The 24,435-nt window shown below is 39.4% G+C and overlaps 2 protein-coding genes across 6 annotated transcripts; both read left to right on the top strand.

Annotated features, from left to right (window-relative positions):
• The first annotated feature begins 209 nt into the window (after nt 1-209).
• tpd52l2b (tpd52 like 2b) lies at nt 210-18,968 on the top strand. 5 transcript variants are annotated; one of them, XM_083895046.1, is made up of 8 exons: nt 210-375; nt 3,675-3,832; nt 4,153-4,301; nt 5,946-6,005; nt 10,222-10,269; nt 11,743-11,844; nt 14,764-14,812; nt 15,258-18,968. In XM_083895046.1, exons 1-8 carry the CDS (start codon nt 357-359, stop codon nt 15,342-15,344), a joined length of 672 nt encoding a protein of 223 aa, XP_083751172.1. In that variant the 5' UTR covers nt 210-356; the 3' UTR covers nt 15,345-18,968. The 5 variants fall into 5 exon arrangements, with proteins under 5 accessions (XP_083751172.1, XP_083751171.1, XP_083751175.1 ...); XM_083895045.1 differs by having other exon boundaries at nt 14,764-14,830; XM_083895049.1 differs by lacking the exon at nt 5,946-6,005.
• A 1,148-nt stretch (nt 18,969-20,116) lies between these two features.
• ppdpfb (pancreatic progenitor cell differentiation and proliferation factor b) lies at nt 20,117-24,063 on the top strand. Its single transcript, XM_083895760.1, has 5 exons — nt 20,117-20,251; nt 21,194-21,289; nt 21,914-21,991; nt 23,318-23,411; nt 23,533-24,063. Exons 2-5 carry the CDS (start codon nt 21,235-21,237, stop codon nt 23,645-23,647), a joined length of 342 nt encoding a protein of 113 aa, XP_083751886.1. The 5' UTR covers nt 20,117-20,251; nt 21,194-21,234; the 3' UTR covers nt 23,648-24,063.
• Nucleotides 24,064-24,435: the final 372 nt, after the last annotated feature.

The following is a 24,435-nucleotide window of genomic DNA, read 5'->3' as shown; positions in this document are numbered from 1 at the left end:
ATAAATGTAATTTCGTAGCTACCCTGATAAAGTGTTAAAAATGTGAAAACCCGTGTTTGTTTGTTTTTTTTGTTTATTTCTATGCACTTTTTTTGTCGTAGGCGAGCGTGACTGAGGCCTTTATTTTGAAAATCCTTACCGGATGTGACTCGCTTGCCAACGGGGCTATTCAGACTGTTCCCTGTTTCCCGTCGACGACTTTCCCTGAGACAGAGCAGCCAGCAGTCACTCAGACCCAGGAAGATTGTTGAACTCCGTGTGGAAAGAGTCTCTCCGCGGTGCTCTGGCTTCCACATTTTGACACCAGTCGAGTTTAACTTTTAGTCGAAAGTGCCAGCTGTGACACATTCGTCGCCATGAACCCCGCCAGTCAAGGTAACGTTAATTGTTAGCTTAGCCTACATAGCTTAGCTTCACGTTCGAAATATGCGATGAAGCGTCGACAAATGAATCCGCCCTAAAAGTAACTAGCATCCGTGTCTCTTCCCAGCTTTGTGTGCGTGGTGGTTTTCTTGTTTCGATGTTCATATTAAAGTCACGTTGATTGTGCAGCCGTGAGGACAGAACAGGCCCAGCTGGTACATGACAGCAGCAGCAGCAGCAGCAGCAAGTGAAGAGGGAAGGCAGGAGACGGGCGTGTTAGTAATGTTACCAACTTTCCACTACAGTTTAATCCCATGTAATTGACAGTAATTCTAACGAAAGAGTGGACACTTGTCCCTCCCTGTCTTCTACATCAACACATAGTCCACCTCGGGGTTTGTAAATAACAAAATCAATACTAAAGGCAGTTTGTTTTGGTTGCTTTCCAACGCGAACCTCGACTCTCGTATCGTATTGCCTGGATATAGACTCCTGTCTGGGGTTGGTACGATCAACCATTTAGTCGCACTTCCCAATAAAAAGCTCCCACAATGAGTCGATCGTGTTGAATTTCCATCGTTCACCCGAGTGACTAAAAATGCTGCCTAGCTCTCCGACATTCAGTCTTTCCAGGACCTCGTGACTTAAAATAAGACTCTTATTTTTTTCACTTCAAAATGTTCACTTAAAACGGTTGTTCTTGGTGACACGTTTTTGTAACGTCACAGCATTTTGTAAAATTTGTTTGTAATTAATTTTTTAAAACAATAATATCAATATCAAACATGGAAATGATGTTCTCAAATGTCTTGTTTTGGCCACAAACCAAAAGGATTCAGTTTGAATGATTTCTCTGCTTTATGGAGCAAAGAAACCTGAACATATCCACATTTAAGAAGCTGAAAAATCTGAAAACTTGTGTTTATTATTGAAAAAAACACCTAAATCGATTGTCAACGATTAATTTAGTAAACAATTAATTAATAGTTGCTATCATTGATTCATCTGTTTGACCAAATTGTTCTTTTTTTAAAAATAATTAAGAATCTAAAAAATAACAAACTTTTACGACTACCACAATGATGTAAAGAATGATATCTCGTTTTTTTTGCTAAGGATAATTATGACGAATTATGTCTACTTATCTCGTATTTAATACTGAACTGCGTAAATAGTCTTCTCTTACTTTGCCCCTGTTCATAAAATAATTTTCAACTAAAAGTAATGTACACATTGACAAACAATCAAATAATCTCTGCAGAATATTTGTAAATTTAGGTTAAACATCATTGAAAACCCAAACCCTTTATGTTTGACTGTTGCTGTTTTAGCCATTGTGGCAGAATCTCATGTACACTAATTAGACAAAACATGGACCTATTTTTATTGCCTCATTTTAAGCATCACTGTATTGTTGTATAAATGAGACAGAATCATGAGCCATGCAGCAACACAATGGAAAATCTGAAATCTGTACTTCTCTAAAACAACATAATAAACCAAAAAGTATTATCTTTATGATGGCAGGACTGTTGTTAGCTCATACAGTATTGTTTGCTTGGATGACAGAGCATTATGCCTGCAGAATCCCTTTGGGAATGTCCTAATGAGTCTTCCAGGGCTGTATAATGTAGTTTGTAATACTGAGTAGCCATGATGGATGTATTGTATCAGCCTTCCTGTGCCTGAGAAGGACTGTGTTTTAGGAAGTGATTAAGGTTGGCTGTATTTGTCTGTCTTGGAGAATGACAAACCTGAGTGAACTAGGGAATGTCTGTCTCACTCATGATGCTGAAAAACCTGAAAAGAGAATTTTTTTTTGGCTGAGCTGGGGAGTTTTCGTGTTTTTCATTACATTACATGACGCTGTATTGTCAGTATTCAGTAAAACTATAACCTGTAGGAATATTATTAACAGGTCTCATAGTGAGTTTAATTTTTTTGGTCTCGAGTGTAGTGAATAATTGTTCTGTTTTCAAAGTGTAAAAATAGACCAGAATGCAACACAATGGCAAGGTTTGGATTTTATGTGTGGGTGAGGCCGCTATCACTTCGGTCCCTCTGCGTTTACAGACTGTTAAGAAAGAAGTCAGATGTACTAAAAATTCAAGTAAATAAAAATAAATTAGTCCTTCATGTGTACCAAGGTTTGACTGAAAGCAGCAGTGCTTGAGCTGTCTGAGCATTTTCAGAAAGGATGCTGGGAAGTGTAGGAACCGTCAAAGTCATATTATATCCTCTCGGATTTTCCCCTAGGAATGTTAAGTGCTTTTTTTTTTTAATCACATCACCTCCTGGTCTTGTTTTTAAACTCTGTTGTCCCAGTTCAATTTAAGTGCTGTTGTTTTTGTGGGCTGGTCTGACTCATTCTTGACTGAATCAATATACCTTGAGGGTGGAGCCATCTCTTGGCAGTGTGAATACGGATGTTATTACTGAGACTAACACGCCGTCACCAGCGCTGACTTCAGATTAATGATAATTTTGTCTTTTGGTTTGCAACTCTTTTTTTTTTTTTTTTTTAAATCCTACTTTTGACTGTCTTTTGCTATCAGTTGAGTCGTTGTGTTGAACTCTCTGTTGCATTCACACCTTCTTTCATGCTTAAAAGTGGAATTATTATGTCCCACATTCCTGTTCAATGACATAGATGTTGATATTTTTGATGAAGTAATAAGAGCCACAAGATTGTCTTGCAGCATGTTTGAATATGAACGCTTTCTCCATCTTTTGTTTTTTGTTGCTCTGCCTGTAACTGCATAGTGTGTAATTCTACCCAGCATTTCAGGCAGTGGCTTCAGTTATCTCTTCTTGTTGTGTCCTGTTTAGCCAGCTTTGGCTGAGCCAAACCCTGTCAAGTGATGCTGGTGTATGACGCAAGCTGTTGCTTATTCTTGTCCAAATCGTGTCTGTGGCTAGTTTCCTGTTTTAATTTTACCATGTATGGATGAAACAAAATACACATACATTGATTCACTATGTGAACCAGAGTTCCTGTTTTCAGAAAGTGAATGTTGTCACACAGGAGCAATATTGTGAATTAAAAACTGGTTACGAATTATCCAAACAAGCGTCAGTATTTTTTATTGGTTCCTTATGGTGTCTCTTTATTTTGATGTCACACTCGCGTGACTTTGCCACAGAAAACTTTCAAGGAGACCGTCTGGCCTTACAAATTCTTTCATTTACTGTTTAAAGGTGTTTTAGTCCAGAAATACCACATATTTGTCGCTCAACATTTATAATATCCTATGTTATAATTACATTCGCACCACAAGCCTGCTTAGCATTCTCTTTCATTGTCTTCCCAGATATCAACCTGAACTCTCCTAACAAGGGCCTTGATGTGGATCACTCAGAAAACCTTTCCGATGTGCATGTGGAGGGAGCAGTGAGGAACGCAGTCAACCCTCTTCCACCTGGACTGACAGAGGAAGAAGCTGAGGAGCTCCGCATAGAGCTCACCAAGGTAAGGCCCAGGACTTTCAGAATCACCAAGTGCTAGCATTGTAAACGTTATCTGCCTGTCCAGATCTTGTGTCAAAATGCCTCGAGGGAATTCCTTCAAATTTGGCAAAGCCGTTCACAAAGCCGTATTTTTCTCTACAGCAGTGAGGAATTATTGCTAACATGACTCATACAGTAGAATCTATGAGTTGGATTTGATCATGCTGTGGATGATAGTGGGACTATTAGGGGAATGCAAATGTTTATTCTGTGAATCCTGAAAAGAGAAGAGCTGAAGTTGATACTCCACACTTGAACCCCTCCCCATCTTTTGTGTTTTAGGTGGAGGAGGAGATCAACACTCTGCGTCAGGTTTTGTCAGCCAAAGAGAGACATGCCGTTGAGCTGAAGAGGAAACTTGGTCTAAGCCCGCTCAATGAATTTAAGCAGAATCTTACCAAGAGCTGGCAAGATGTGCAGACCTCCAACGCGTATGTATTATTTAACTATTGTATTGTTTGTAAAGGGAGGTGTTTTATTTTTTTAACTAGTCGGTTAGCAATTTAAAGTGTTCAAATATTCAGCAGGCACCAATTTGGTCACATGACCAAAATCTTTGGGGTGTGGCCAATTTTCTTGGGGTTAGTAGTGCTGGTGACTGACAATATTCTCACAACAGTAGACCACACTTCACTACAGTATACTATCATAGTATTCAATATAGTATAATTGATTCACATTTTCCATAGAGTTAGTTCATAGAGTTGGTTCATAATGAAGTTTTGTTTTGAATATTTAGTTACACAAAGAACAGATATTGTGCAGTGTCCGACTGAACTTGTGTTTCACGACATTTTCATTGGCTCATTGGTTCAGGTTCTGCGAATATTTAAAACCTCATGCGATTGGTAATGTCATAATATAATGACATCACATAACATTGAGTCATTTTAAATTTGACCCAAGATAAAAATACACTACAGAAAGGAACTCATCCGACTGTGCTGCAACTATAGTGACTCATCCAAGCTCAGCCTCAACACACCTGCTGCTCTGTTTGAAATGAAATGAATAATATACCTTCATCAGAATGTGTCAGATACTTTAGTCACAATTATCGTATGTTGTCATGACACTTGATTCATTAAGAAGCCAAAGTTATTACATTTTGCAGAAGGTGTAAACACACACACACACACACACACACACACACACACACACACACACACACACACACACACACTCACACTCACACTCACACTCACACTCACACACACACACACACACACACACACACACCCCCCCACACACACACACACACACACACACACACACACACACACACACACCCCTTACACCCACAAAGCTGTTGTTTGGAAAATCTTTAGCACATTCTGGGTAGACTGGTACTGCTGACACTTGACACAATTGCGGAGTAGTATTTATATAAATGGCAAATAGTTTTTTGGAGGCATGAATAGATGAACAAAATCAGAAAACATCAACTACTAAAATATAAAGTATACACAAAAAATATATAAACTATGACTGTGGAAATGTGTTGGAAGAACCCAGCAGTAGTTCTAATTCTTGATCAGTTAAAGTGCCCCATTACTCTGTCTGACATTGACATCTTAAACAATATTAGAATGGTCACTGACATGTAAAGTTAAATTATTAAAATGTTTATAATCAAAACTGTAACCATACCTGACAAAGTGAAGCCAGAGGACCAGAACATCGTCAGCTGGTTGATTTTCTGTGCTGTGTATTATTCAGTTTACTGGAGACAAACAAAGTAAAGGATTATAAAGCATGATTGTTGTCTGAGAATCAAAGCGTAAGTACCTCTGAATGAAATACTACATTTCTGATTAGTGATTGCACAACACTGATTGCACCAATATCACAGTGAATAACATGCTCTTCCAACAGGGAACACAGGCTTGCAGCAACCTGTTGTGTGCCTGATTGTGAACATGAATGAGGGATTAGAAGAGGAAACCATGTTTTCCAGTTATTTACATACTTATTTACATTATTCAGAGTACAATTGTAATGTAAATATATATTTTATTACAATTACACTTGGGGCTGACCTCGGCGGCGTTACACCCTCATGTCTCTGTTTCTAGCTATGTGAAAACCACTGGGAAACTGGGCGAATGGAATGAGAGAGTTTCAGGCTCAGATCTGTGAGTTCATGCACTGTTTGCTGCTCGCTCGCTGGTGATGTCTGTGCTTCTGCAGTGTTTGCTCTCTCACGCTCTGACTCCTGCTCACTGTCTGTTCTCACCTTCTAACCATATTTGAGAGCACTAAACATTGCAACAGTCAGTGTTGTGTCTGGTATGAGGACATTTATTGATTGCTCATATGAAATAAGATGCTGAAAAGGGCCTCATTTGATAAGTGGGCATTAATCATTTGTTTCCAGATATGACTTATCAAAGAAAGCAGATTGAGAGGAGTTGAAGCAGTGATACTGTGATAAGCACTGCAGTAGATGGGATTCTGGAGCTTTTTTTGGTCCAACCCTCTGGGATTGATTCTGGACCACAATTCTCCTGTTGCGTATGACTTGTGGCACTAATAAGGGATTTGTTGTCTATGTCTCGGCACTAATCACTGCAACACTTGCTCAACTGACCCACCTAAATCTGTGTATATCCTACAATTTACTGTTGAATGTTTGATCAGAGCATGTTTAAGATGGTACTGTAGATTGATCATGGAGAGCAATAGTGTTTGTATAACTTATCACTCTCTGTTTAATTATGTTTCTCACATGTTCGTTCGAGAGTGAATGTGCTGCCTGATAGATCTCTATAATCTAGCTATAATATTGGTATTGGCCAATATCGGCTTTTAAATGTATTATCGGATATGGGCAATTGCATCAAGATCCCCCATATGACTAATGACTGAAAGCTTAGGCTGAATAGGCTGCCACATCCTTGACCTCTGCAATTAGGCACAGGGAAAAACGTATATAGGCTTAAACAAAACATAAACTGACTTACAATTTGCTGTTGGATTTTGAAAATCTTAACTGCTCGAAGCCACACTGAAAATATTTGCCTATTAGCCCCATTCAGTCATGAATGCTGCTGAATAAAAAATGCAACAAGCAAATGTGCCTTGTCTATCGCGTGTTCACTTTCGACGTCGGGCTGCAATGATAAGCTGCTGTTGTTAACAACGATCAATGACAAAATTGGTTCGCAAGAAAGCTACCTCATTGCGCATGTTATTTTCACACTGTGCTGCTGAAGTGTAAGACTGCTGAGTCTATGGTGTACAACCAGAAATACTTCCACGTGCTGCTTGATAGAAGCTTCGGTGTCATGATTGTCTGCTTAGTAGGATGGTATTTGTGGGTTAGGGTCTATTGTCATTGGAAACTAAACATGGCATCTCATTTGTCTTTGTTATGATGAGCAAATAGAGCCTGGATGCAGGCCGAGATGGGCTCACAACACCCTTTACAGTATAACTTTGAAATGTTTCATAATAATTTCTTAATAATAATGATAATAATAATATTGTTAGTATCCATTTAATTAAAACACCACTTAACAGATGCTCAAAGACAAAACAAAACAACAATATGAAAACAAGCAGAAAGCAATAAAAAATACAATGCAAAATCTTTTGCATACAAATAAGATGTGTATCATATATTAAATGCATTTCTGATTAAATGTTTGAGTTATGTTTTGAAAGTTCAGACTGCCCTACTAGCAACGTACAGATGGAGTTATCTAATAAACACACTGGTGTTTTTAGTATTTGCTGGCTAGTCATTAGTTGCAGCCCTAATTATAGCCTTTTCATTGTGCAAATGTATAGGTCACAAATAGCAGCACCATCTCTGTAAAACAAATACATTTCATACCCAGATGTCTCTAACCTTTTAGTTCACTGCCCATTGTTTGTTGAGGTAGCTGTTTGATCAAGGGTTTTAGTGCTGCTGGAGAACTTCAGAGCAAACTCTTGTTGCCTGTTTCCACCAAACTGTGTTTGCAGCTGTAAAGTTTGAGCTTGATGGAATTTTCCAGTTCATTTCAGAATGAACTGGATTGACGAGCTCACTCAGATAGTTATCCTAACCAGACAGGCTGAGACTACTGCCGCTTTTTACGACTTTTACTCGCTCACACATACACACATTTTCAAACAGCAGCAGGTGCACTGGATTGTACATTTAACATTAAAACACACATGTTGCCGGATGTGTCAACCGTGTCAACAACACTGACCATCCGATGGTGTAGTCATTTGTGGATTTAAGCTGTCAGTACTGGCGAAATGTTTAAAAACAAAATTTTGACTCCACTAATGTCCTAGAAACAGAGGCAAGCAGGTATTTTTGTTTTGGCCTTCACACACACACACACACACACACACACACACACACACACACACACACACACACTCACACACACACACACACACACACGGACAAACAGACACACTGCCACTCGCAGTACTTGAGGGCGTGTGCTTGTATCTCATACGCACGCACGCGCATGCGCACTCACGCACGCGCATGCACACACACACACACACGCACCCTAGTCGTGCCTGGTGACCAGACAAGAAGCGTAGACTTGCTTCTGCAGGAAGTAGTGGGAGGAGAGGAAAGGAATGTAAAAGCGATATGGAGGGAGGTAGAGGGGGAGGTGAACAGGATGGTGTTTTGCTTTGTCATAATGCCCTGTGGTCTCCAAAGATGTAAGTGGGCGATTAATTATGAATGCGTTGGAGGCGCAAAGATGTTTGATGTAGTTGCCATGAAAGTATTAGAATTTAGTCTAGTGTCTTATGTATAGACGGTTGTACTGCGACTGAACTGATTTGTGTGACCGTCACTGTGTTGCATTAGCATCATTGTGCTTTTGTAAGCAGCAGTGTAGAGAATGGCCTTGTGTGGAGCAGAGTGGTTTAAAATGAGAGCCATCTCTTGTGTCTTTAGCTCGGGGGATTAAAAAAATCAATGTAATGGTACCAAAGAGGTTGCCTTGCTGTCTTCTGCATCTTCTTTATATTTCTCATCTGAAGTGCTGTGAATGAGTTAGTGTTGTGTGTGTTTGCTCACCATTGTAAGCATTACATTTTGCTTGTCTTATTAATCCTTCCACCAGATGAATTTAAAGTTATATCACATACTTGTGTTGGCTGGGGTTAGGCATTGCTGTATTTTACTGTATTACAATGCCAATGAAATAGATATTGGCCAACCCTGGTGTTGATTAGGGCTGAATAAATGTCTAATTACGATTATTTTTAATGCATGATATAAGAGGGAATGGTAATTTTGACATATTTTTCTCATTTTCATGTGATATTTTTGCAGATCCGTGAGAAACAGTCTGCAGAATATGATGTGTATAGGTCAGGACAACATTTTGGCTTTAAGAAACATTGTGCCTCCTGCTATTTGAAAATTGCAGTAGTTTTGTTTTATTTAAATTAATTGTACAGCCCTAGTGTTATCCATGTGTTATCTGTGGTGACTGCTCAATAACAATGACCTTTTTTAAGATACTGTACTGGCAGGAATGTGTGTGTGTGGTATGTGCTTTTCAAAGTGTGTTGCTAATCTTGAAAAGGTTATGCTGGTGTTAACCTGGTGTTGGAGTGTGTTTCCACTAACAGTGTACTGCCATGTCTCATGTCTGCTGCCACGTTCTTGTAAAGTTGAAGACTTTTCTGTCTCACTGAGGTGTATTGACACTGTGGGAAACTGAGCAGCTTTGGTGGAGGTTTGTGCTCTAAGTGCTTTCTCAAGGTAGTCGGAACAGCACTTTCAATATTTTACTGTACTTTTTTGCTTTGCTTTGCTTTATATGAATGGGCTACATTTCCCTAAGTGCATCAAAACCAGACAGGAGTAATATCCCACCAGTTTAATGGGGAAGCATTTTTTACCGGTGAGGTTTGATGCTGGAAACGCATTGTGTATTTGATAATTTAGTAGATTCAAAATAATGACTTTTCTTATTATTAGAAAATACATCTTTATTTGAGGTTTTGTTGTTTTGCGTCCAACCGCTCCATGAATACTAAAACTTAGAAGATATTGACACTGATTTTGATTGGTTGTTCCGTCTTTTTGACTTGTTGTGGCCTCTGAAACGATGCCTTGTTGTGACCCAAGGACATTTGTTAGATAGTCACATTTCATTGTGCCAACTAGGAAACTGCGTGAAAGGGAGTAGTGTTTTCTGCTTTACGATGTTAAGTTCTGTTGTCTCTCCCCTTCCCCAATTGTGTCAGTTTAAATGTAATAATCCATTGAAATACAAGTGCATATATCCACCAAAGTCTGACTCTACTGAACTCTGCTGTACTGTATTGTGAGTGTGTTTCCTTCCCTGTGTCATTATGCTGCCGTTGTGTCTTCAGATATCTGTCTGCCTCAGCCACTTTGGATGACATTACCCACTCTGAAGCGTGAGTTGACCTCCTTTCTTTTTTTGTTTTCTTGTTTTGGTTTTGTTTTGTTTTGTAAGACAAGACTTTGTTTGGTTTTCATTCTGGGCAGCTGTTCTCTTGTTGTTTTTATCTCCATGCGTTTTTCAACTGCTATTCTTTTGCTTCTGTAAAGTGAGCATCTTGTTTTCATTTGTGTTTGTGGCAGAATTTAGGAAATACTGTCAACTTTGTGTTTGGAGCTTAAGTAACATAAAAAGCATTTACAAGTCTCTCATGGATGGATGTTAATACTTGTTCTGAAAACAGCGATCGTTGTCCATTGTTGATAATTGATATATTTTTGGCTCTTATAAATGAATAAGATATGTAAACTTCAGCAATAGTGTAGAAGGCCAACCATGTTGATGGATACAGTTGTGTGCATGGTTACCACACCAGCCTATCTCCAAAAACATCTGCATTCAGCCTCCGTAAAATCATCTACTGCTGAGAATCATGAGACCCATTTTTTGAGTGTTCTAGCTGATCATGGTGTTTGCTTTTACCATGTGTTTTTTTTGTGTTTGTGTGCGTGTTATTTTCTACTTGTAGGTTGCACTTACGTGTCCTCGAAAATCCATATTGACTTACACCCAATCTCTGGGTGTGTTTCCTTTAAATCTTCCCAAGGGAGGCACTGCAAAAATGTTTGGGAATTGCTGTGCTAGAGGATGGTTTGGTGTGCAGTTATTATTGATGCCGTGAATGTTGAGAAAAGTGTGAAAGATGTAGTTGATGGGAGGTTTCATTGAAATAGTGCAATGTTTTAATTGAAACTTCTTTTGTTAAACACAAAACATTGTGACAGTTGCATTTTTGCAATGAAGTTTTTATTGTGACACTGAAACTAAACATTAACCATCTGAGTGTTTTGGCTGAAGTGGGACTTGCTGAATCATACCTGCCTTTTAATAAGTCTTTTATTTTGTGCTTCTGTAAAATGATGAAATGATCCAATAGAGCAGATCATTATCACCATTACTGATTATTTTTGTGTTATTTATTTTTTATATATATTTTTTAAATGAACAAAGATGTCATATCTATTTCTGTATGAATGCTAACCTTTGGGTTGGTGACTATATTGCTGATTTGACTGTGATAGAGCACTAACTTAAACCACTTAGTGTTTTAATCATTGCATTTGCTGTGGGTGTATGGTTTGGTCTAATGTACTACTGCCATCTTTTCTCTTCTACCCCTCCCTTGCCCATCATCCTCTGTTTCCCCCCCTTCTTTCACTCCATCCATTTTGTTTTCTTCTGTCTATTTTGATTCCATCATCCTCCCTCCCTTTCTCCTCTTGCCCACCACTGTCCTTTTTCTCTCTTTTGCCTGCTTGTCCCACATCTTTGTTTTGTTCCACCCCATCCATCTGTCCTCCTCTTCTTTCCTCCATTGTTCTCTCTCCATCGCCCCCTCCCTACCCTTCTTTGCCTCCTCTCTCTACAGATACAAGAAGACTCAGGAGACTCTTTCCCAGGCAGGACAGAAAACCAGTGCAGCTCTCACCACAGTGGGCTCAGTCATCAGCAAGAAGCTGGGTGACATGAGGTACGGTGAGGCAGAGCCAAAATGGCTGACATGCTGGCTCAGCTACAAGAAAAAATCAGCAGTGGACAGTGTCAAAAGCCAGATATTCTCAACTGGGATAATTGATATGGATCCAAATTGAACAGTCACATTTGATACACTGAACGGTTATGTCTCGGTTATCCTAAAAGTTAATGCAGGTTCCTGTTAATGTTTATACTGGGGATGTCTTAAATACAGCTGAATAATTAGTTACTCCAACACTGTCCATTGCTCTTTTTTTCTTCAGCTACTTTTAACACAAGTAGTGATGTAGAAAAACTGTAGAATAGACGCCACCAAATCCATGTTAAAATAACATCTGTTTATTTAACACATGCATCATTAACTTGATTTGATTCACATCTTGATATACACCTTTTGTGTCCAAGGGGTCAGTAAATGTAAGACGTAGGTCCACAATTTATATTGTTTTTAATTGTATCCAAATCAAGCCTCCACTTTCATTTAGACGAGAGGTTTTCTCATGTTCATAACGTTGGGCTTGATGCCAAACACATCTGTAGAAGATGAAATCAGACAAATTAATGGAAATCGAAAGACCCGGTCTGATAATTCTCAACGCTCAAATTTGTAAGAATGAGCAGCAATGCAAGGCGTTGTTAATGGAGCCAAAATCAAACACATTATGACTAAACAGAATTGAGATTTTGTTCAACTACAATACTTGCAACTGTTAGGACCTGTGAAGACCTCAAAGACAATTAACCTAAAATCACAAGTTGAAGAGGTGAAACATTTACTGTAGATCAACAAATGTATTTATTGATACTATGTATGTATACTAATTCCCTCACCTCTCATCTCTGATCATGGCACCATGTTAACCCGCACAACTCTCTGTAATTATGTTAGTGTTTCCATTCAGACACCCATACTCATTTGCTCTTAGGCAAGGATGTGTGTGTGTGTGTGTAAAAGATAGCTGTAGCTGTTGTTCATGGGCTTCTCACATATCCTGCTATTATACTGTATGTGTCAGCAGGATAGACCTGTTTTCTTCTTCATGTGCCCGTCTCATCCATCCTTGCATCTGCATGTTGCATGTTTTGCTATGTTCATCCAAAGAGTAGTTGTGATGTTAAAATCTGTAACGTACTGTACCCTTAGTACGCTTGGTACATCATTCATGAGAAAATGCTTAATTTCTCTCTGTGTTGAGGCAATGAGTAGCAGAGGCCAACATTTGGTTTGGTTTCCTATTTCCCTCCAACTGATAAAATATAACAATCTAGTCATAACAAATTGTACACAAAGTTGTGTTATTTAAAGAAAAATCTATTAGATATTTATGGTCTGTCTCACCAAACTATTTTTGCACATACACAATAATTATCTGATTCATTAAAGCATTTGTAGATGTTGCTTTGCTGTTGAGATCAAATATCAAACCATTTCCAAACATTGCCTACTCCACCTTAACTAAACACCGTCCTGTTCTGTTGTCTGAATTATGTAGCTCCTCTGCTGATAACACTGCCTTTTCACCTGCCCTGTTGTTTCCTTTGTGTATTTATTTACTTTTTTCTATTTCTAATTCTGCTGATTTTTGCTCATACTCTCCCTCTCCTCTTTGTTTTTACTTGCTGCCTTGGTTTTTCCCGTGCAGAGCTCTACCTTTCTCTAATTCCTTTAGGTAAGATTAACATGTTCTTGCACAGCAAACGAGTGTTTGATCACAAGGTCATTTTATCACGTGACCTGGAATTTGTAAAACAGGAAGAAAAACATCTGGGACTGGGACCCATAGAAGTTGAGCTCTGCTATTGTTACTTTTGATTTCCCCCACATACTGTGTAGAGTTAGTGTTTTGGATAGAAAACTGCATTCTTTGTTTTATTACCTTTGCCTTCCCTGAAAGTATTTTTCCCCCAGCACACAAAGCATGTCATTCATTTCCTAAACCCTCAAAAGCCAAGTATAGTGTTGATGTAATGCACAAACATGTGCATTAAATAACTTAAATGAGCGTGATTATTGTGACATAAAAATAAACAAGAAGCTCTTGTTTTCCAAGACAAAGTGAATGGTGCCTTAATGACAGCCAGGTCCAATTTACTGTATGTTAAAAGTGTGGAAGGGGAACAGAAGTTTGCTGACTCACTGAAGGAATATCTTATTTTAATACTCGGCCCTCATGTTGGTAGCAGTGTGAAGGGTTATTATTACTAGGATTTTAGTGAGGAAACAGTGCCTCACAGTGAAGAACTCACTGAGCTGCAACTGTGGTTGGAGGTGGATTTGTAGTAAATTGCTCATTGAGCTCCATAACACCTAAACACTGTTTTTTTGACCATGGATGTATTGAATGAAGCAGTTGCTTTATGTCAAATGTAGTCCACTAACATAAGGATAATACATTATCTTGAGTGCACCAGAAAGAAAGGGCAGGTTAAACCTTTTTTTTTGTTTTTTAAGATTATGGCATTTGGTTAATTTGACCATGTAGTAACTGCCGTGCTCCATGTTATAAGATCTCGCTCTATTGCCATCGTTCAATATTGACAGTTCAGTACCAAGTAGTCATGAAGAATTCTAGTTGTGGGAGCTGTATGAGCTAACTTGACTTGCAGCTGTTTGTGTGTGTGAGTGCGAGTTTGCTTGCTTGATAACACTGCACTTCTCTGTCTCCCTTTTTAATGCTTACAAAGTAGCAACTATTCCATTCGCCACTCGATAAGTATGCCTGCCATGAGGTAAAGTAACACACTGATCTGCTCACTACACTCTGTCACTACTTCTTCACAAACAAAGACATACTGTGCCTTTACTCTGAAGTTATGTTTTGCTGCTTTTCATTGTTAAACTAAAATGTTTATGTCTTATTTACGTGTGTTTGTGTGTGTAATCTTATTTTAACTGAGTGTCTGTGATCCACAGGAACTCTGCAACCTTCAAATCATTTGAAGATAAGATGGGGAACATGAAGGTGAGCACACCAGCACAGGTGTGTTTTACAGACGGTTTGTAAGGTATATTTATCTCATAGGACCAAGCTGTGTAATTTGTGCATAAAAAGAAGTAAGACAGCATCAGTGTTAAGTTGTCAAGTTGTTGATTCTGTCAAAATTAATGTAGAGATATGTTAAAAGTAAATGTAAGAAGTAAGCAAAAGCAGGAATTGTTTTTTACCTTTTCAAATTATTCTAACTTTAAACTGTAATCTTTTGTGTGAGATATATTTTCTTTCCATCTCCCTTAGTTTGTCAGTGATATTAAGATGTTCAGATTAGGGCTGCAGCTAAAGTATTGTTTGCAAATATAGCACGTGTTTACTGTTGTTCAAGTGTTTTATTCTGATAATCAACCTCTACTGGAAAACAAAGCTTTAATGTAGTGCATTAACCCTGTGCTCCTATCCCTGTCCTCTGCAGTATAAGGTTGTCGGCCCCAGGGGGAATGAGGATTCCGTCACCTCTCCCACTGACACCACCCCCACTCAGGAGAACCCGCCTTTCTGAGCGCACACTCTGCCTCTTCCTCCTCCTCGCTGCCACCTTCCTACACGACCTGAGACTATACTGTTATCACCTCACATCGCAAAGTCGGCCCTGACCTTTGACCCTCTACCTTACTGGCTCACCTCACTCGCTCACCTTTACTCACTCATTTACATTCCACAAGTCCTGCAGACAAAATGAAGGACTTGTGGGTTTGAGACAGGACTAGCTTTTTCTGCCAGTCCCACCGTTGCTGGTCCTGTGGCCTCCATTCCTCTGCCTCGATCTTCAGGAATACATTTTGTTCATGCCTAAACCTGAATAATTTACGGACTTCACCACGTCCTCTTTCACTAAATCGTCCCCCCGCCCCCCCCTTCAAAGTTCTCATAATCTGTCATTTAAACATGTTACTATTTCAGCAAATGACCTGGCTAAAGAACAGGCGCGAAAGACACCAAGAAGGAACCAAACTATTATTTTAGGCTTGAGGTGTTTTAAAAAATAAGTTTGTCATGATAGTTGAGGCAGAGTTTTAGTGCTTGACCTTTCACCTCAAAGGGCCTAAAAGCACAGAGTAAACTTTGGTTTGGGATAATTTGACCATTATCCATGTGCAAATCTGGCCATTACACACATTTACCATGCATGTGTTTATTTTGTTTATGAACCAGGAAAAGTGCAGACTGAGGGTGGAGGAGAATTTTATGGGCATAAGCAACATTATTTTCAACTTAAACCTACAATCTCTGCTTTGATTTTGACTACTATCCTCTACTTACTCATGCATTCACACTGTGAACACCTGCTGGTGTTACCACAGTGTCCCCCACCTTTCACCTTAACTTCCACCTAGTTTGCTGCAGAGCTCTGCAGGCTGCACTCCCAGGTTACAGGGTAGTGGTATGGCTGGGGGTGGGGGGGCTACAAACCAGCGATCCTCTTAAACCTACTACTGCTACGTGCATGTGCGTATCTCATCTCAGTTGTACCATAACAACCATGTGACAAGAGGTCGCGTGTAACAACCCTATAAGCAATCCCAGATGTAAAAACAGAAAAAAAAGTTCAACCATTTTGTATTATAAACTATTTTACACTGCTTTGCATAATGTTTTTACATAAATTTTATCAATATGTACAAATATATATATATAAATCTATTGTCACCAATGCTGCCGGATGATAGTGTTCCGGTTGGGAGGTCTGGTAGACGCAAAGGGAGGTGAAACACACGAAAATATCTGTTTCACAGGCATGACTTATTGTCTGTCTGGAGTTCTGAAATGAACAAGTTTGTGAAACTGCCCAGGCTGCAGTCGTTTTAGACCCATCTGGGCACAGGACTGATCTGACTGAGGCCAGAAGGAATGTCACGTAACAAACTGGCGGTGTGTTTTGATCTCAGGCGTAGTATGTAAAACATCGATCTAAAACTGACCTGAAGCATTGGCGATGTTTCAAAACCACGTCGACTGTTTTTCCTTTTCACCCTTGTCTGGCTGCTGTCCCCTTTCCTTTTTGTTTGACGCAGATCTGGGATGTGAGAGACGATTTGCTGTGTACACTACCTGGTGAATGTTGATGCCTTTCTATTGGCCTTACTCACTTTAAAAGGTTCACCTCATAGTATGATTTAGCTTGTAGAGTCAAACTTTTCCATGTGTTTTCCGTTTTTGTTTGTTTTCAAATTGTACAGACTGGTTCGATTGAAGGAAGTTGGCATAAGATATTTAAAGCCTGTGGGGCCACAAAATGTGTCATAAAAAAAAATCTTGCTGCCATAACCAGCTTTGCCAGCAACCCCTGATCACACAATTGCACTCCTGATAACACACTCGATGTATACACATTTCAGGAGGCCAAAAATAACACACACTGTTGCACTTATCGTTGTACAACTGTACATTTTCTACTCACACACGCCACCCCCTGTAGTGATAGGGCTGTAGCTATCGTAGATGTCAAGGCTTCAGAGACGGTGACGGGAAACCTGAGAGCACAGAGTTGTGTAGCATTGTCACTTTTCTCTTGAATGTGCAAAAAAGAAGAAGAAAGTTGTATTGTCGTTTTTTGTTTGCTGCTCTTTTGCGCCAAGATCCTCCTGATACAAGGGTGACTTTGCCCCTATTGATAAAACGTGCCAGACTTCAGCTGTTCAGCTGTGCCATCCTGACTGTAGGACTGCAGGGATTGATTTAAGTCTCAAAATGTTTTCAGTTGCCATTTAGTTGAAGTGGGCTGAGACTCCTCAATGTTGCCCTATGAGTTGTGAACATTTAGTCCAGCATCTCAGAATGCCTCATGTAGGTGAATGCTTTATTGAAGTTCAAAATGAAGAATGATGAATTCCAATCTGAGCAACAATTTGGGCCAAAGCTGGAAAGCACTTACTGATTGGCTCAAACGACAACTGAACGTCTGAACACACACTTAAGGCAACGAAACTAATGTGAAGTGAAATATTCACTTGATAAACTTGAGCCCAAGATGTTTAAAGAAGGACATTTACAGCACTCCATTATCAACGACAACAAAAAGTGAACCCTTTTCTCTGGATCGTTTGATCATGGGCTGATTATATTGGATTTAAAAAAGGCACATTTGACTCGCCATTTGCTTACTATGTGGATTGTTTTTGAGACTTTAACAAAATAACCTCAAACATCCAGTGTTTGCGCTTGTGTCCTGGGTCAGTTTAATCTAAATGTTTTCAGGATGGTAGAATTTGAGAGAAATATAAGTTTTAAATACTGCTGCGTCATGGATCACTATATTCGAACCAAAACTTACCAAGAAATTTGTTTGTAAACCAGCGTATGATGCGACACCTGAGACACAAAGAACAAAAATGTATTAAAAAAATATAACTTAAAAACTCTCCCACTCAAACTGCTTCAAAAGGTTGCCATTGTATCATAATTGCATTTTCTTGTTTTTTTGTATGTGTTTATGTTGATCACTTTGGCAGTTATTATATTACTGTTGGGGGCGTTACATTTTCTTGTGGCTTTCTTTTTATTGTTAGCGGTGGATTTAAGAGAAGATTTATAGAATTTGTGCAATTGCTTTACCGTCTTTGAAAAAACTAGCAGCCAATATTTGAATCTGTTACAGAATCCCTGTCTCTGCCTCTAAATATCATGTCTCTGACTAACTGCTTTGCTATGATGAGAACACAGGCGTGCATTTCAAGATGTCTTAATCCTCAAGTCACTTTTGTAAAATTTGTTCCTAAAATCACATCCTTCTGTGTGAAAAATCAGAACACTACTGCTGTGGGGGGGAATATTTCTCTCTGTTGTAAATTTGTTTTCAAGCCTAAAAGCCAAATGAAATGACTTGGGAGATTATGACTTTTGAATTGTAGCTGTCACCTGGGACTTAGAAAGAAGAGGAAAAAAATTTATGTTTTTCTTTGTTTTGGGTGCCAATGGGAAGTGCAGCACATGCTGGGGCTGCTCAGAGCCAGCTGCTGCAGAGGCTGGTGGACAGAAGATTATACTCATAGCTTTATTTAGGTCCAGGGTCTAGCTGATGTAGATTATTAAAAGGGATCTGATTTGAAAGAGTATGGTGAATGAATTAAAAAAACAAAAACAGCTTTTGGTTTTGTTCTTTGTGTTAGGATATCAATAAAGCATTCCTTTGAATGACAATGTTGTCTGTGGTTTGTGTTTTCACTCGTTACTTGGAATATGATTTAGAAATGTTACAATAATGTTTCTTAATGGAAGAAGAATTTCGTTATTACTCCTTTTCCTGGAATTCATATATTTTACCACAAGATGGCACTACAGTGCTTGTGGGTACTTGGTTGAAAATGGTTTCCCCTTCTGTTCATCATAGTTTCACTGTCAGATAATTTGTAATCCTAACATACCATATAACTTTAACCCTTTTTCATCTAGATTGATCAAATGATGTTTCTGTTAAGTTTTTTTTTGTTTTTACAGTTTTGACAGTTTTGATCATTTTCAGTCTAATCTCTTCTGCTTGTGTTACAATTATGAAAGGCTCTATCAAGAAAATGGAAATCTTAATCATTATTACAGACATGTAGTGATTGTCTGTCAGCACTCAAACAGTGAAGTGATCCTAGTAAACTTTCACTGTGTCAATGTGGCTCAAAACCATGAACGAGTTCCTGAACAGTAGCATTTGGGGAAAACAACAACTTATATAATCAAATTGTATCATCCTACCTCTCATATCCTTGGAAAGATGAATCTATCTGTGTGTGTTTATAATGTATGTATATACGTCTCTAAATATATGTATAATATATGCACATATATATACATATGTATATATGTATATGTACATACATATATATGTCTGTATGTATATATATATATTTGTGTATATGTATATATGTGTATATATTTATACACATATATACATATATGTATACATGTATATATGTGTATATAAAACGGGACATTTCCCAATCTAATGAAAAAATAGTCAAAGTTACACAAACAAATGTAAACCTATCAATTTAGTCTGAAAAAGAAAGCAGTGTGTGTACAAGTCAACAAATACCTTCGTACATGCCGAAAGAGAAAAAAAAGAACATGATTAATCTGTGTAATACATCTATGTTCTATCGCTTTATCCTATATTTTATAAGTGTTGCAGTACCGCCAACGTCCACTAGTGAACATCTGAGTAAAAGACGTCCCCTCGGCGTCTTTGATTGGCTGCTTCCCAACGCTGGACGACGTTACGTCACCGCTCCTCGCTATAAAACCCAGGGCGCCGTGGCTTTTATAGCTAAAAGAAGTATCGAAATCCTGTACGGACGTTGGAGGGTTATATTTACCCAAAACTTAATTTCAAATGGGCCCCGTCGCCTAGCGTTTACTCCCCTAGCCTCGCCGACTGAGTTGAACTGGGTGCTTTTGAACATCAAGCACGTCCGAAAGGTGAGCGTCCCCTTTGCATTGAGCTGTTATAAAATGGTGGTGACACCGAGGGGCATTTTAATCGTAATGGAGGTGGGTTTTTACCGTTACTACACGGGGTGAGCTAACCAGCTAGCCTTCACTGATAGCATGTCTACTGTTTTTGGTCATAACAACAAAGTAAACGGTTTGTATTCAGTGTTCCACTTTTCATCCACAGATGAACGAACAGTGAGGTCGACAGATTCACGACTGTCGATGTTATCAGTGCAAACACACTGTGTGTTGTAATTGTCTTTGTTAGACAGAAACAAATGTCTCCGTAATAAGGGATAAAGAGGCAATGGAATGTATTTTTCCCCCCTTGGTTTTAATGTGTAGCCACTCTATTCATCCATACCCATCACTGTGTTTTTCATGAAAACACATCAAAATGTCGGTTTGGTGCAGTGGCCGTCCAAAAATGTAAACAGGGTTCAGGGATGACGTCACGTGTTTTGCCACAAAACACGTTTAGTTTGTGTACATTTAACATTAAGTTTATGAGATGTATAGATATCGAGATATGTTTATTGTGTATACAGTGTTTACTACACACTATATATGGAAGCCCCGAGGTTGTTTTTGTCGTTGATGCTCCACAACAATAGTGTTTCCTCACACACTCTTATTTTCCAGCAGCAATAATCGGTTTAATGACCATCAATAACATTTTAAAAGTCACCACGACTTCTTGTAATACTCCGAATTTGAGTCGTAAATAATCTACTGGATGTTTTTACAATCATCAGAATGGCCAGCGTTATCTTCAGTCATGACATAATATCATCATACTTGACCTCATGAGTGGGCGTTTGATTGTAAAGGAACATAATAAAATGTTTCCAGTGTTTTGGTGAGTAATGTTGCCTTGTCTAGCTTTATTGCTCATACATACAATTTTTTTTTCTTCCTCCTGTCCAGGTTTCCATCAAGCACAGTGAACAGCGACCAAAGACCTAAGAATGGCAGCTATTCCAGCCGGCGGTTCTCTTGTGGCAACCACTGACTACTACCGAAGTGAGTCTTTCTCCACATTTGTAGTCTCTTATCACACCAAACGGCCCCCCTCTGCCCTGGATGACACACTCTCACTCAAGCCAACGAGATTAAGCTTATTCACAGTGGCTACGTTTCACATGTGTTATCTCATTGCTGTGTGATAACCAATGTGCGTGGGCTGATTAGTCAAGATGATGAAACAATGAGGACCTCACAGTCACAGACTCACAGAAAGGTTAAAATACACGGTGCTATTAGTGTCAGTTCCTGTGTATCTACATCAGTGTTTAATTAATTATTTATATAATGTCTGTCAAGCCAGCGTTTTTGTTCATAGCCAGACTGTTTCTATAGTAAGGTTTTAGGGAAGGAAACTGCAAGAACACCCTTCCCGTTTTATGTTCTTGTACCCAAGATGTCTTCACATTAGAAAATGCAAACCATATTTGGTCAAAGGAAGATGACTAGCATGTTCAGTTACTTCCATGCTTCCACATGCTGCTTTTCGGATGCTTCGGTGTTGATGATGATGTTGTCGTCTTGGGCATCTCCACCTTCTACATCTCACTTTTCTGTGCTCATTCCTGTGACTAAACAACTGCTGCTTCTCCCCCTTCCCCCGTTCCCCCAATCCTACTTCAGGGCGCATCGGCTCTACATCCAGCAGCAGCTCTTGTGGCAGTTCGGAGTACAGTGGAGAGGTCATACCTCACCACCCAGGTATGCAAATGTTTGTCTTTGTCAAGGGGAAAAAATGCTTGTATTGCTTCATCACTGTAACGGGGGATACATATGTTTGTCAGAGCACGTTTTCAAATGACTCAATGTTTTAACTTTCAACTCGCCCCCCCCCTCCTTCCAGTTAGGACAACAATTTCATAAGTCTGTAATTGTTTCGAGCGTTGGTTTCCGCAGCACGAGGGTTACTGGGATTGAGTCAGCTATTGCATCAGTGCCCACAGAGTCACCATGGATGAGTCACCTGAGATTATCTGAGCTTTTCATTCTACTTGGAATATGACCCTCTGTTTCTGTGTGTTTTTCACTTTTCTCAAGATTTGGGGGATTGCTATAACAACTAAGCTCCCATTCAGTTCTCTGGTTAGGATGCAGATGTACATGGGTATTGATTTATTGATATAAAGGAGCTCCATGTGTACCAGTGTGATCCTTTTGGAGTGTTGAATATCTACAGGCTGTCCTCAGTTATCCTGAAACTCACTCCTGTGAAAAACAGATTTGTGTTGCTATGCATCCTTTTATCCACTAGGGTCTGTTTTTGGCACACATGGGAAGTAGGTGAAAGGGGAAATGGGGTGGATTCAGTGCACCAGACTTGCAAAGCTGTTTTCTTTTGTGCTGTGGAATTAAGTTATATGCAAATAATGAGCTGCCACATAGCATCAAAATTACATGCGTTACATTTGTATAGTCTCTAACAACAAAGGAGGATCACTGTTGTTCTACGTCGAACTCTGGACGGGGAACATTCTGAGAATCGGCTTGAACTAGACACCCGCAGCCGTTGTACTGTAATTTTAACAGCCTACATGTAATTGCAGCTGTTCAAAGTCACTTAGGTGTCAGTCAGTTGGCGATACGGCTGATGGGGGAACCTGACTTATTTCCGTCCCTGCTCATAATCAAATGGGAGTGTGGAAAAAAAACTGTTAAATGTATTCACAATGCCCTTGAATGTTAAATTGTCAAGTTATTAAAGTTAATGGGCGCTCACAGACAAAACTCAATACTTAATACTTAGAAAAACGTGGGGAAATCGAGTCAGATACTGTATTTGGACTGATGAGGAGAGTGAGTTAATGCTTTGTCAGCTCAAAGAACGTAATATTAAGTTCATGGGTGGTAGGAAGACTCATCATGTTAATATCTAACAGCTAAACCAGAAACCACCCAATACTAACCACCGAGCATAGCATAGGCAGACCGGCGTTCAATGAATCGATTCCCCACTAGTGCTTGTATACTAGGACAAGGACCGTTTCTGTCGAAAACTGAAACCTTGATGTCATCGTCATGTCTCCACAGGTCTCCCCAAGCAGGATTCTGGCCATTGGTGGTCCAGTTTCTTCTTTGGGAAGCAGCCAGGGATGACCCCACTGACTGAGGAGGCACAGCTGAAGTACGAAAAAAAAACAAAAAAACACTCTCGCATGCCCTCACAGTGTCGCTGTCATTTCTTTAAACTGAGGTTATAATCGTCTGAATTTTGTAATGAAAGATTGTCTAATTTTTCTCCTCAGGGCAGGGGCTTCAGGTGTTGTGACCAATGGTCAGATCACCTGCGTTGCCAGGGAGATGGTGGTGCAACGCCAGGTGAGTGAGAGCAGTGATGCAGGAAGCCCCACCTCTTCCTGATCCTGCAGTCTCACTCTGATCTACACCAGACGGCGGGGGAGGGGAGGGGGGATCAAACCAACGACCAACGCTAGGTGACGGGAGGACGTCCCGTTAACAACCCGTTTATTCCTTTTTTTTAAGTATTATTTTAATTATTCACTGTAGTATAGGCTGCCATTCTTGTTATTGTTTTCAGTAACCTTGTGGTTTTTTTTTATTGACAACGTAAAAAAAAAAAAAAAAAAGATAACATGACTGATAAGCGCTCGCTCCTTTTTTAAATTAACATTTGTACTGTTCTGTTTGTAATACTTTGGTGCATGGAAACACTGTGGTGAACACTTCCACATCTGTTTGTTAAACATTTTCCACTTTGTCACCCTGTGATTGCAAATGCAATAAAGTAGACTCTTGCAGCCTGACGTTCTGTGTGGCGTATATTCTGTTTGCTCGACTGTAATAAGATGACGTGTCAGCGATTTCCATTTGTGCTGGTTGTGATTCCCTCAAGGATGTGGAAGTGTGTGTGTGTGTTTGCCCGAGATTGGTTGACCGGTTTTGTACGGCGTTATTCATGGAACAAAGTAAACAGTGAAAGTACTACATGTTCTGTGAACCTTTAGCTGCAATCTTCCTGGATTAAAAAAAGACATTCCTGTACAAACAGGACTCAACGGTGACGGAAGATATTTGTTAAGTCTTTTTCACAGAAGCGGTGCGCGAAATGACTTCACTCCTATGTAGAGATAGTTAAATGTAACGTTTAAAACATTGGTTCTCAAAGTGCAGAAACATTTCTGGCGGCC

This window comes from Microchirus variegatus (genome assembly GCF_963457635.1).
Source record: "Microchirus variegatus genome assembly, chromosome: 9".
Classification (NCBI taxonomy): Eukaryota; Metazoa; Chordata; class Actinopteri; order Pleuronectiformes; family Soleidae; genus Microchirus; species Microchirus variegatus.
This window is presented reverse-complemented; position numbering and strand designations above follow the sequence as displayed.